We start from the raw sequence: 15348 nt of genomic DNA on the forward strand, positions 1-15348 counted from the left end.
AAAAATGGCTTTTAAAATACAAATTTTCTATTTGTAGGGACAAATATTTTTCCTATGTATCAAAACTATCCAGGTTCTCTCAGTCTACTATTCTCCATATGTATGTAATAAACGATATTGTACTGCTTCTTTGATCAAAAATATACTGCTTTTTTGCTTCTTTTTTGGTAATGCTTATGCCCTAGAAGAATCTGGCTTATTACATAGAACATTTTGTTCAGAGTTTAAGAATTGACCACATTTTGCAGATTCCAATGACAAAATTGGACCACCAAAAATAGGTTATATGAAAAACCAGCATGCAAAGTAAGCTAGTTTTTATCAGCCTGGTTATAAAAAAAAAGATGTATTGACATTTTTCTATTGAACTTTTCTTCTTAAAAATGTAGAGTTAAGAATAAGATTACATAGTATGTCTTATTTAATGACATCTATGTTTTATTTCAATTCACTTCAACACAAATTTATTGAATCGTTACTCTGCACTTAGATTCAAAATTAATGTCTTCTTTACTTTTCTCATATGATTCTGTTTATAGATTTAGTTGAATGTTTATACAATTATACTTTGCACTAGTATTGGAAATTTTCTGTTCCTGGGAAAAATTATAAATTATTTGGGGATAAGGAATTTTTAAAATCTCTTAAACTGTCCATTATTGTACTTTGAAAATAACATACAATGAAAAATGGATTTGATGTTATTTGAAAAATCATATATATACAGTCAGTAAGTTTGCCAAAAGAAGATATTCAACTTTATCATTAATTTTATGGTACATTTTGTAGCTTCTAATAGAGACAAGGGCCTGACTTGTCAATATAATCACTTCCAGAAAAATGTATGAGGAACTGTAAGGAAGAAAGTATTCCATAGCAAGTGGGATACACTTGATGAAGATGACAATCTTAAGTTGCCTTTACTTTCCTCTAAAGTATTCAATGAAATCCAATATCTGACATTAAGTAAGGAGCTATCAATAATGAAATGATTTTACTATCCTAAAGTAACTTGGTGGCTTTTCACATATGACAGATTTATTTAAAAATTCGAAGAGTATATATGTTTTATAAATTGGCAAATAATTCATTCTACTAAGTAAATGCTTTCCTTTTATTAATTGCTTAAATTAAAAGTGGTATGTACAAATACACAGTTACATAGAACAAATGAGATATGGTGTTTGATGGATCAGTAGGGTTACTCTAGTTAACATTAATTAATTTTACATTTCAAAATAGCCAGAAGAGAATTAGAATGTTCCTAGTGTAAAGAAAAGATAAATATTTAAAATGATGGATATCCCAATTACCCTGATTTGATTATATGAATGTATCAAATGATCACATGTGCCCATCCAAAATGTACATCTGTATATATCAATTAAAAAACTACAACAAAGATAGAATAACAATAGACCCAGACACCCATATAGTTTAGCAGTTCGGCACATAATATCAGCTATGTGGAAGACACATTCTAAATGCCCCGCCATGATCCTCACCTCCTGATGTTTATGCCCTTGTATAATCTCCTTCCTTTGAGTGTTGGTAGGAGGTGTGACTTGCTACTGATCAATAGAATGTGGCAAATACGACGGAATGTCTCTCCCACAACTAAATTACATTATATAACTCCATCTGGCTAAGAGACTCAAAACTGCCTTGGGGGAGAATTATATGGCAGGGAACTGCACACAGTCTCCAGGTCCCATGAGTGGTTGCCAGCTGACAGCCAGCAAAAAGTGCAGCCTGGTGAAACTCTGAAGCAGGGGACCCAGATAAGCCATTCTCAAATTCCTGACCCACAGACATGGAGAAATAAATAATATGTGTTGTTTTAAGCTGATACATTTGTGGCAATTTGTTTCAGAGCATTAGAAAATTAATAAAGATTTTTGATGATTGGAATTGGGGTTCTGCTGTAACTGATTTCTAAAAATGTGCAGTGGCTTTGAAAGCACTCAGTGGTCACAGACTGGAGAACGTTAAGAAAAACATGATAAAGCATACGTTTTCTTAAAAAGATGTTTAGAAGAAATCTAAACTTTGATGGCCCTGCTAGTGAGGGCTCAAAAGGAAGTGAATGTCAGGTTACTGGAAATTTTATCAATCTGATAAATGGCATATATTTAAAAAACAAGTAACAGTCACACGTAATGGTGAAACTCTAAATGATTTCTCTCTAAGATTGGGAACAAGATAATGATGCCTGCTTTCACCTCTGATGTTCAACATGTAAAGGAGGTGTTAGCCAAGACCAAAAGGTAAGAAAAACAAACAAATAAATGGCATGTAGACAAAAAATGATAAAACGAGACCGTCTTAATCACAGGTAACATGATATTCTACATAGAAAATTTCACAAAAATCTATACATGCAATTTAATGGAATTAGTGAGTTTAGTAAGATTGAAGAAGATCAGATAAATATTAAAAATCAATTGTATTTGCACATGCTGGCAGTAAACAATTGGAATAATAAAAAATCATTCGCAATAGCACAAAAACCATAAAACACATAGAATAAAATGAACAAAATTTGTATGCTGAAATCTATAAAACATTGATAAAGTTTTAAATACTGAAATAAGTATGGAGCTAAACTATACTCAGGGATGAGAATATTCAACATTTTTGAGATGTTAAATTCTACCCAAATTGATCTACAGATTTAATGCAATCCCTATCAAAATTCCAACATGCTTGTACATTTTTGTATAAATTAGCAAGCTAATTATAAAATTCACATAGAATAGCAAAGAGCATACTAGCCCAAATGATTCTGATGAAGAACAAATTTGAAGGACTCATATTTTCTGATTTCATGATTTACTATTATATAAAGCTACAGTAATTAAGACAGTAGGGAATTGGTGTAAGGACAAACATATAGATTAACAAAAATTGAAAATCCAGAAATAAACTCAAATATATGTGATCAATTGTTTTACAACAATGTATACAAAATCAACTTTAAATGGATCATAGACCTAACTGTAAAGCCTAAACTATAAGAGTTTCAGAAGAAGGCACAGGGGAAAATCACTATGGCTATAAATTTAGCAAAGATCTCCTAGATAAAAAAGAACAGCGAAACCATAAAAAATTATTAAATAGAAATTCATCAAATTTAAAACCCTGCCTTTGAAAGGTACTACTTAGAAAATAAAGAGAGCAGCCATAGAATAAGAGCAAATCTTCACTTCCAAATATCTTCTAAAGGTCCAGAATACATACATAATTCTTATAATTCAACAATAAAAAGGCAAGCCAATAAAAATGAACAAGAAATTTGAATCTTTAGCAAAGAAGCAATATAGAGTATAAATAAACATATGGAAAGGTGCTAATTAGACATTAGAAATATATATTAAAACCATAATGAAATACCATTTCTACTACACTGGTTAAAATGGAAAAAAAATAAAAACTGATAGAACCAAATTCTGGCAAAGATGAGGAACAACTGAACTCTGAACAACTGAAATGATGTAATGCACAATTGAATAGCTTTGGGAAAGCGGTTTGGAAGCTTCTTATCGGGTTAAACATACACATACCATACTACTCAGAAAACTACTCCTAGGGCTTCACCCAATAGAAATGAAAATATACGCTCACATAAACACTTGTGCATAGTTTGTACCAGCTTTATTCATAATAGCCAAAAACTGGAAACAACCCAAATGCCTATCAACTGAAATATAGATACATAAATAATGTTATATTCACACAATGGAATGCTACCTGGCAATAAGGGGAATAAAGTACTGATTACTGAAAAATTACAAATAAATTTCAAAATCATTATGTTAAGTAAAAGAAGTCAGACACAAAATATGATATCATTTATTTTTCATTTCAAAAAAGACAAAGCAATGGGGATAGTAATCATCAGTGGATGACTGGGCTAAGGGAACTCTTTGAGATGATGCAATAGTCTATATCTTGACTATGGAGATGGTCACATGACTGTATACATTTGTTAAAATTCACTGAACCATACACCTAAATATAATTAATTTTATTTTTTTGTGAGAGGGTCACACTCTCATGCCCAGGTTGGAGTGCAGGGGCATGATCATGGTTCGCTGCAGCCTTGTCCTCCCAGGCTAAAGTGATTCTCCCACCTTAGTCTCTCAAGTAGCTGGGACTACAGGCATCCACCACCACACCAGGCTAATTTTTTGTATATTTTGTAGAGATAGGGTTTCACTATGTTGTCAGGACCAGTTTTGAACTTATGCGATCCTCCTGCCTTGACCTCCCAAAGTGTTGGGGTCACAGGTGTGAGCAACCATGCCTGGCCAGAGTGAATTTTATTGTATAGAAAAAACATATTTAAAAAACTGACTTTAAAATTTGATAAACAATTTATAATGACTTTTCATAATTTTTGTGAATTCCAAAACTGTTTAATGTTTATAGTGTTATGCATTTTGCTGAAATAGGTCATATTTATTTATCTTTTAAAAAGTTAAACATATGAAGGGAATTAGACATATCCAATAAACCTATGGACTTGAAATTTCTCGGAGATGTAATTTATCATCTGGCTTCCACTCCCAAAGACCTACCATGATTCCTAAATAAGATGAGCTATTAGAATTAAATAATTAGGGGGAAAAAAAGCAATTTATTGTCAATACTGAATTGTTTTGACTCAATTCAGGGACGTGGTTACAGTCCTGGTGGGAGAAATTAGTAACATCTATTTGATTGAGATGTTGAAAAAATTGCTTTTTTGGTCTAAGAGTTTTGGGAAAAGCTTTTTAGGGTTTTGTTTTCTCTTTTTTTCCCTCCCTATCTACTTTTCGGGAGGAAAAACTGTAATTTTTAACATAAAGGCCTCAGATTATTTTACAAACCATTCACTATAAAGATCTCCATCTAAACTTTGATCTCATTCTTTTACATTCTATTCCACTCCTCACCTTGTCTAGAGCCTCTTTCCATCATCCATAGAGAACCACTTTCACTATTCCTTCTCCTCAACTCTACTGGTATACAATTTCCCATCAACTTCCCTTTGACAAATTTATTTATGTCTTCTTCTAAAAACACTCCATCCATTAAATATTTTTCCAATGGGCTTCAGTTTCCCCCAGTCTCCTGCACTTCATCATCAGACAAAATATTGAGGAATTTTTTTCAAATCCTACTGTCAGCTTTGTATAATTAAAATGCCAGTCTTACTCTGAAGCTCATTTTTTGCAGCCCAATACCACTGACTTGTTTCAACCTCTTCTAAATATTACAACTGTCAGTAACCTCTCTAGATTTTATTTCTACTTCCATTATTAAGTGACTTTAACATTCAGGTTCATGACTCCTCCAACCAATTTATTTTATTGCTTCCTGACCTACTTGATTCCACAGACTTCTGTCACTACATCATATGCTCAATTCACCAACATGGTCACTTTCTGGTTATCATTTTTCTACGGCATTTCTTAATTAACAGATCTTGGACTACAAATACCCATTTTCTGATCACAGCATCTCTATCATCCAGGCCTTCCATTTTCCTGACCTCCTAGGGTTATCTCTTTGCTCTTGCTGCAATCTCTGGTATAGAAGTACTTTCTATTTCTGGTCATACTTATTTCCCTTGAACAACATGATAGGTTATTTTTATGCACTTATCCTTACCTTAAACTCTTGCACTATCTTGAACTTCTGCCAGGCCCTTTATGCTAGTTTTCCACCATGACCATTACTAATAACCGTTTTATTAGTTTCAACTCTTATCTATGGAGTGTTACCTGAGAGCTGTGGAAAATGGTGATAAAGTTTGCTTCAAAGTAATACCATCTTTTGCCAATTGGGTCTTCCTTGCTACTCAGCAATGTTTTTAATCATCTTTTGTCAAACTATTCTGATGAATTTTTCCCATCATTCTATTAAATGCTATGTCAATGTTACATTTCAGTTTAAATTATGATGTGCATTTCATCTATCTTGGTACATTATTATACAATGGAAACATAAAAAGAAATAAAATTTAATCACTCATACTCACTTAGAAATGGGATTGACACTGGCTTCAATAATTGTTAAACACTTACAGCACTTTATGTTTTCTGGAAATTCTTGTACACCTAAAATGTGAAAAAAACAAAGTACATGAAAATGTTCCAACAAATATTCTTTAAAATATAGTTCTAATATTTAGATAATTATTAAACTATGAGTCAGTATATGGTATAAACACCATTTAGAATAACCATTGAAGTAGAAATAAAAGCTTCATAACATATCAATATTATCAATCATATATACATTATTTTTAATAAGAGTTGAATGTTAAATAATATTTTATAATAAAAGTTTAAAATTGGTTATAAGATTGAGGACAATTGTGTATTTGGCCTAAGATAAAACTTTGATCTTTAGTAACCTAAAGAAATAAAAATAGCTTAAGTTATTAAGTTATAGTGCCACTACTGAGAGAAGGGAGAACAAGTAGATGTAAAGAAAACAGAAGATAAAATCTTTACTTCCAATAATCATTTTATAAGGCTAGGAAGGTTGAACATATACATGTGAAAAGTACTTAAGAACACACCCAAAACTGATAGATATTCCCAAACTAATATTGGGCTCTGCTAAATTTTATACAATTCTTTTTTTGGTGCGTAGAGAGTGTAGCTCTGCATCTGCCTGAAAGTGTGAAGAGACAAGCAGCTTTCCTTGGGTCCTCCCTGGAGTCTCTGAGGTAGCCAGCCTGGCTGATTGCCCTTGGAGATTTGCTCATCTGCTGTCACAGCTGTGCTACTGGCTGTGTGACAGAAAAACACAGATTTTTCTATGAAACTGAAAATGCAAAAGCTGCAAACCTAATCCATAAATGTGAGGGTTAGAGGAATAAAAGACGTGGGGGACATTTCAATCAATTGACAGAAATGGATCAATGTAGTAGGCCCTGCAAAAGTTACAAGGGAAGAAGCTATATGAAGCTGTTATGATATGATATGCCTGCAGTACTACTTTCTCTCAATTTTTGAAACTATTATTAAGGATGTAAAAATTTTCAAAAAGAACTGGCCTTTCCCAGTACTTCATATCTGACGGAAGGATAAGGAACAGTTTCTGGCAGGATATAATTGAACTTTTTGATGATGGATGCTCAAGAAACAAAAGATTCCACCTTTCTAGATTCCATTCATCTAGACCACCATGTCTGCAGGACTTCAAAGCCCTTGAAGCAGCAGGAGGGTAGTCAAATCCAGAACAGGTCACTTATCCACTGCCAAATAGGGGTACAAAGGGGTACAAAGTGGGGGATTTGTGATGTTTCTCACCCCATTTCTCTCCATTTAAAATTTCATGAAATCATGTGGTCCTAAAATTATTACTGAACTATTCTGACTTCTAAATAAGAGCCTCCAAAAGTTTGGGAGCTCCATTATGTATGAATTTAATGAAAAAGCCTGTTACTCTTGTTTTTGGAAGGCCATAACACCTAGAATTTCTTCCATTAAATAGTCACTAAAAAAAGGGCAGCCAGGTCAATAATATAAGTTGTGAATCATTCTTGACATTTTCCCTTAAAAGTCTTTACTTTAAATATCTTCAACGAACATGAGTATAAATTTCTCCTTTTCTCTGTTTAGCTTTTTCTGTTCACTCTCCAATCTGGGCTCATTGCATGCTGATATGCATGATGCCTTATCTCCACAGGTCCCTGCCTTAAAATGGTGTATCCTTAAATTATGTGTAAACCAGGACATGGAAGCAGAAGTAAATTAAAATATGATTTTAAGAAAAAGATGATGTCTCTTTATCTTCTACTGAAAATGGAATTGCCTACTGTGGTGAAAATGGTGCTATATTATTTGTTTAAAAATTTGTATTATATTGTTTACAGTTTAAATTTAAAATAATTCAGAGCAGAGTCTGTTGGCTTAAGATGGAATCCTAGCTATATACTTTCTGGCTGGGTAGCCCTAGGCAAGTCCTTTAAACTCCCAATGCCTTAGTTTCCTACTCTGAAAAATAGTGATTATATGAATGGTTTTATCATAGAGTTGTAGTGAAGATTAAAAGAGATTATACAGAAAAGCAATTGGCACAAAGTGCTGTAATAATGTTATCTATAATTATTAGAAATAAAAAAGAATTGGAGAATGTAAGTCAAAAAAAGAACCAAAAACATACCAAAATGATCTGGCTTCAGATATAAATGTGTAAAATTTATCTACCTTAGAGAACACAGGAAAAAGAATTAGTGTGCTGAAAGAATATAATATAATATATATACTGTGAATATATACATTATTAATGTGTGTGGATGTGTGTGTACACACACACACACACACACACTTTTTTTTCACACACACACACACTTTTAAAATTGCTGTTCTTTGAGGACTTAAAAGTGTCAGACATTGTGCCAAGGTTACAGACATAAAAAGTGGGATGAAAAAGACTTCATGACATTTTTCTTAAATTGATGTTCTAACTCAGAAGAATGATTGAAAGAAAAACTATAGAAGAATCAAAAGATAAATGTGAAGAAGTCTTCTAGAAAATGTGGTAATATTAGGCAAAAAGACAGTAAAGATGAATTTTTAATAGTTGAGACATTTTAGTATCTGAGTAATGAAGTTCTAAGAAGAGTAAACTGAGAACACAAAGGACAGAAAATACTAAAGGAACAATTCAAGAGTATTTCAGTAATTTCAAACAATGAACGAGTTTATTTCAGATTGGAAAAGCTCACTCATTCAAGGAGTATTGAGGATTAAGAGGGGAGAGAAAAATCAGGTTTCACACAAAGGATCAAGATCTAGATGACATTTGACTTCTCAAAAATATTTGGAATGAGAAAATTATACAGAAATATATCCAACTTCTGAAGGAAAATGATTTTCAACTAAAATCCTATACACCACCAAACTAATATCCCAAAACTATGAAAATGAGTGTGGAATAAAGATATTTTCAAAGTGATATAAGCAAGATGGCAAAATAGGAGTTTTCTAACATCGCACAGTTTACTGATTTTGGCAACCACCTGCTGATAAGAATATTTTTGTGGGAGTTTGGAAGTCCAGCGGAGAAATTCCACCATATCATTGGAGCAAAGCTTATGAAATTAGACTCACTGAAGAGAGTAAGAATAGTTTCATTTTACCCATTTTGCCCCTCCCTCAAGGTGGCACAGCTCCATGCCAGGAGAAACTCCTTCAACTCACAATTGTCCCCACAGAGGAAAGTAAAAATGTAATGAGTGAGGATTCCCCAACTGTGCGGGACATTGTCCTAGAGGCCTACTTCTTTCTTGTCCCACTTAGAATACTGAGGGCATCAACAAGGCTGAGTGGCTGGGAGAGGTTAGGAGCTGGGAGGAGAGGTAGGGACTCTCAGCAACCAAGGTTCAAAAACTAAACAAAGAGCTGTATATTCTATTATTCTCCAACAGAAAGTTTGCCCATGACCTGTTCGGTATGCCTCACCTGTGGACCACCATAACTGACCCATAGGTCCTCCCAACAGATTGTGTTTTTCAGCCTCCCCTCTATAACTGTAGCTAGCTCCTTTCATGTGCCTGACAGATAGTCATTGTGAGCACTTGCAGTTGTCTGGCCAGGATACACAGCCAGCCACCTTGGCTTTGTGGGAGTGGGAGAAGGAACATAAACTTGAGCATTTCAGAGCATTGCCTAAAAACACAAGTGAGAGACTCCCAGCACACAGCCTGGCTTTGTGGGACTGAGAAAGGGCAAACAATCTTAAGAAATTCTGCCCAAGAGGAAACTAAATAGGTGGAGCAGGCACATCCATAGCAAAAGTCTGAGAGAGACTCAGAATCCCTGATCTGGCTGACTGGTGAAGGTGTTTCTCTCCTAAAGCAAGTCAGTAAAGACTGAAGGAGGTGACAGGTTCCTCAAATGCAAAGGCAACAATACAAGACTTTCAGGAATACAAACAAAACAAAACAAAACAAGGGAATATGACACCACCAAAATAACACAATTTTTTTTTGACAGAGTCTCACTCTGTTACACAGGCTGGATTGCACTGGAACAATCTCAGCTTACTGCAACCTCCACCTCCTAGGTTCAAGTGATTCTCCTGCCTCAACCTCCTGAGTAGCCAGGATTACAGATGCCTGCCACCACACCTGGCTATTTTTTTGTATTTTTAGTAGAGATGGGGTTTCGCCATGTTGGCCAGGCTGATCTTGAACTCCTGACCTCAAGGGATTCAACCGTCTTAACCTCCCAAACTGTTGATATTACAGGCGTGAGCCACCATGGGAACACAATTTTCTAGTAACCAAACTGAAAGAAATGAAGCTCCATTAATTGCCTGACAGAAACATCAAAATTAATATTTTAAGGAAGCTGAGTAAGCAACTAGAGGGCACAGATGGACAAATCAATAAAATCAGGAAAACAATGAACAAAACAAGAAGTTAAATGAAGAGACAGAAATCACTAAAAAATCCCAGAAATTCTGGAGCTGAAGAATATAATAAATGAAATGGAAAATGCAATATAGAATTCCACAGCAGACTTGATCAAGCAGGAAAAACGAATGTACATTGGAGACAGCTCATTTAAGATTATTCAGTCAGTCAAACTATACTACAAGGTACAGTAACCAAAACAGCATGGTACTGGTACCAAAACAGAGATATAGACCAATGGAACAGAACAGAGTCCGCAGAAATAATATCACACATCTACAGCCATCTGATCTTGGACAAACCTGAGAAAAACAAGAAATGGGGAAAGGATTCCCTATTCAATAAATGGTGCTGGGAAAATTGGCTAGCCATAAGTAGAAAGCTGAAACTGGATCCTTTCCTTACTCCTTATACAAAAATTAATTCAGGATGGATTAGAGACTTAAATGTTAGACCTAATACCATAAAAACCCTAGAAGAAAACCTAGGTAATACCATTCAGGACACAGGCATGGGTAAGAACTTCATGTCTAAAACACTAAAAGCAACGGCAACAAATGCCAAAAGTGACAGATGGGATCTAATTAAACTAAAGAGCTTCTGCACAGCAAAAGAAACTACCATCAGAGTGAACAGGCAACCTACAGAATGGGAGAAAATTTTTGCAATCTACTCATCTGACAAAGGGCTAATATCCAGAACCTACAAAGAACTCAAACAAATTTACAAGAAAAAAATAAACAACCCCATCAAAAAGTGGGCAAAGGATATGAATAGACATTTCTGAAAAGGAGACATTCATACAGCCAAAAGACACATGAAAAAATGCTCGTCATCACTGGCCATCAGAGAAATGCAAATCAAAACCACAATGAGATGCCATCTCACACCAGTTAGAATGGTAATCATTCAAAAGTCAGGAAACAGCAGGTGCTGGAGAGGATGTGGAGAAATAGGAACACTTTTACACGGTTGGTGGGATTGTAAACTAGTTCAACCATTGTGGAAAACAGTATGGTGACTCCTCAAGGATCTAGAACTAGAAATACCATATGACCCCACCATTGCATTACTGGGTATATACCCAAAGGATTATAAGTCATGCTGCTATAAAGACACACACACATGTATGTTTATTGTGGCACTATTCACAATAGCAAAGACTTGGAATCAACCCAAATGTCCATCAGTGACAGACTGGATTAAGAAAATGTGGCACATATACACCATGGAATACTATGCAGCCATAAAAAAGGATGCATTCATGTCCTTTGTAGGGATATGGATGCAGCTAGAAACCATCATTCTCAGCAAACTATTGCAAGAACAGAAAACCAAACACCGCATGTTCTCACTCATAGGTGGGAATTGAACAATGAGATCACTTGGACATGGGAATGGGAACATCACACACTGGGGCCTATTATGGGTGGAGGGACGGGGGGAGGGATGGCATTGGGAATTATAACTGATGTAAATGACGAGTTGATGGGTGCAGCACACCAACATGGCACAAGTATACATATGTAACAGACCTGCACGTTGTGCACATGTACCCTAGAACTTAAAGTATAATTTAAAAAAACAATAAATAAAAATAAAAAAAAAAAACAGTAGGGACTTCAGTACCCTGCTGGCAACAATGGATAGATTATGCAAACAAAAAAATCAACAAAGAAACATTGGACTTCACAGACTTAATATACATACACACACATACACACACACACACATACGCACAGACACACGTACACACACAGAGAGCATTCCATTCAACAGCAGCAGAATACCCCAAGCACAGATGAAATATTCTGCAGGAAGATTATATGCAAGGCCACAAAATAAATCTTAAAAAATTTACAAACACTGAAGTAATATCAAGTATCTTTTCCAACAGCAATGATAATTATAAAAGTAGAAATGAATAACAAGAGGAAAACTGGAAAATCCACAAATATGTGGAAACCAAATAGTACCATCTTGAGCAACCATTAGGTCAAATAAGAAATCAAAAGGAAAATTAAAAGAAAATATTGATACCAAAAAAATATAAATACAACATACCAAAACTTATGGGATGCAGCAAAAGCAGTTTTAAGAGGGAAGTTTATAGCAATAAATTCCAAATGAAGAACAAAGAAAGATCTCAAATAAACAAGGTAACTTTACACTTCAAGTAATTTGAAAAATAAGAACAAACCCAATAAATATCAGAGCAGAGTAAATGAAGCAGTGACAAGAAAAAAATCAGAAAAGATAATGAAACTAGAATTAGTTTTTTTGAAAAGATAAAATTGACAAGGCTTTAGCTAGACTAAGAATAAAAGGGAACCGACTTAAATAAGTAGAATCAGAAATGAATGAGAAGACATTACAACTGATACTACAGATATACAAATCATAAGATACCATGACAAGAAATTATATGCCAACAAACAACCAAATAATCTAGAAGAAATAAATAATTGTTGATATAGAGCCTGCTTAGACTGAATCATGAATAAAACATTTGAACAGACATAACTGATAAGGAGATTGAATGAGTAAACAGAAATCTCCCAACAATGAAAAGCCCAGTACCCTATGACTTCACTGTGAATTCTACCAAATATTGAAAGGAGAATTAACATCAATCCTTCTCAAACAATTGAAGAGAAGGGAACACTTTCAAACCCAATTTCCAAGGCCAGCATTACCTTGACAACAAACCGAGACAAGAAACTACAAAAAAATAAAATTACAGGCCAATATCCCTGATGAACATACATGCAAAAATCCTCAACAAAGTACCAGAAACCCCAATACAACAGCACACTAAAAGGATCATATACCATAGTAAAATGGGATTTCCCCTGGGATACAAAGATGGTTTATCATCCACAAATCAATAAATGTGATATACCACATCAAGAGAATGAAGGATAAAAAACATAATCATTTTAGTAGATGCAGAAAAAAACATTTAACAAAATGCAACATCCTTTCATAATGAAACTCTCAACAAATTAGGTAGAAGAAATGTATTTTAACACAATAAAAGACACATATGACAAACCTACAGCTAACATCATACTCAACAGTGAAAAGTTGAAAGCTTTTCATCTAAGATCAGGAACATGACAAAGATGATCACTCTTGTCACTTCTATTTAACAAAGTACTGAAAGTCCTAACCAGAGGGTTAGGCAAGAAAGAGAAAAAAAAAGTCAACTAAGTCAGAAAGAAAAATTGAAAAGTCCCTGTTTGTGAATGCCAGGATCTTATATAAAGAAAACCCTAAACAATCCACCAAAAAGTATTAGAACTATTAAGCAAATTTAGTAGAGCACAAGCTACAAAATTAACATTTAAAAGTCAATCTTGTTTCCATACACTCACAACAAACTATGTGAAAAAGAAATAAAACAATGCTTACAATAGTGCGGGAAAGAATACCACACTTAGAAATAAATTTAACTGAGGTGAAAAATCTATATCACTGAAAACTTCAAAATATTGATTAAAAAATTGAAGACAAAAATAAGCAGGAAGATATCATGTATTCATGGAGTGAAATAATTAATGTTGCTTAAAGTTCCATACTATCCAAAGTAATTCACAGATTAAATGCAATTCCTATCAAAATCCCAATGACTTCTTTTTACAGAAAGAGAAACAATAATCCTAAAATTTATATGAAATCTCAAAGATTCTGAGTAGCTAAAGTAATTTTGAGCAAGAAGAACAAGCTGGAAGCCTCACCTTTCTTCATTTCAAATTATATTACTAAGCTATTACAATCAAAACAGGCTGATATTGGCACAAAAACAGACTTATAGATTATTGGAATACATTAGAGATCCCAGAAAAAAAGCCACACATATACCAATCAACTAATTGCTGACAAATGTACCAAAAACACATTGGGGATAGTCTCTTCAACAAATGGTGCTGAGAAAACTAGAAACCCACAGGTAGAAGAATGAAATTGGATCCTTATCTTAGATAATACACAAAAATCAACCCAAAATGGATTAAAGACTTATATATAGACCTGAAACTTTAAAAAAATATATATATATGACCTGAAACTTTAAAACTTCTGGAATAAAAAGTAAGGGCAAATCTCCTTGACATTGGACTTGGCAATGATCTTTTTGAATGTGACACCAAAAGCACAAACAACAAAAGCAAATGTAAGAAGTAGGACTACATAAAATAAAAAAGTTTTTGCACAGCAAAATCTAGATACATATAATATATGTATATCTTATCTATACATGTAATATATGCACATAGTATATATGTGGACAATGAAATATTATTTGGCCTTAAAACATAAGCAAATCCTCTTATTTGGAACATCATGGATGGGCCTGGAAGACATGCTAAGTGAAATAAGCTAGACATAGAAAGACAAATATGGCATCATATCACTTATATAGGAACCTAAAAAAGTATAATTATTAGAAACAGAGTAGAATAGTTGTTACCAGGTGCTGGGCAGTAGGGGAAATGAAGAGATGTTGGCCAAAGGGTATGAGCTTTCAGTTAAAAGATGAACAAGTTCTGGAGATCTAATGTACACTATGGGGGCTAGAGTTAGTCATTATACTTGCTGTATACTTGAAAAAAATAGTTTATTTGATTATATAGAAAATGGAAGTTAAATATTTATGTTCTACCTTTCAGTTAAACATAGTCAAATGCCAACTGTGAAACAAGGACACTGTCAAAAATGTTTTAACACCTTTTTCACTGGGACACTTCAGGCCTTCCACTAAAATATAAAGATAAGAAGTGCCCATAAAACCATGCTATTGCTAAAACAACTTTTGGAGAAGAAATATTGGCTGTAGATTTGTCAGAACATGCTTGCTATGGTTTGAATATCTGTATCCTCCCAAGTTCATGTGTTGAAATCCTACAGAATGGGAGAAAATTTTTGCA

General features: G+C 34.0%; 1 protein-coding gene across 21 annotated transcripts in view; it reads right to left on the minus strand.

Moving 5' to 3' along the window:
- The window catches only part of LRRC7 (leucine rich repeat containing 7), a 553605-nt gene that overhangs the window by 281047 nt on the left and 257210 nt on the right, over positions 1-15348 (minus strand). For all 21 annotated transcript variants that reach the window (XM_074003903.1, XM_074003898.1, XM_005543054.5 and 18 more), the window contains one exon: positions 6026-6104. In XM_074003903.1, coding sequence (XP_073860004.1) covers positions 6026-6104 — 79 coding nt within the window. The remainder of the gene's footprint in view (positions 1-6025; positions 6105-15348) is intronic.

This window comes from Macaca fascicularis, chromosome 1 (genome assembly GCF_037993035.2).
Source record: "Macaca fascicularis isolate 582-1 chromosome 1, T2T-MFA8v1.1".
In the NCBI taxonomy this organism is placed as follows: Eukaryota; Metazoa; Chordata; class Mammalia; order Primates; family Cercopithecidae; genus Macaca; species Macaca fascicularis.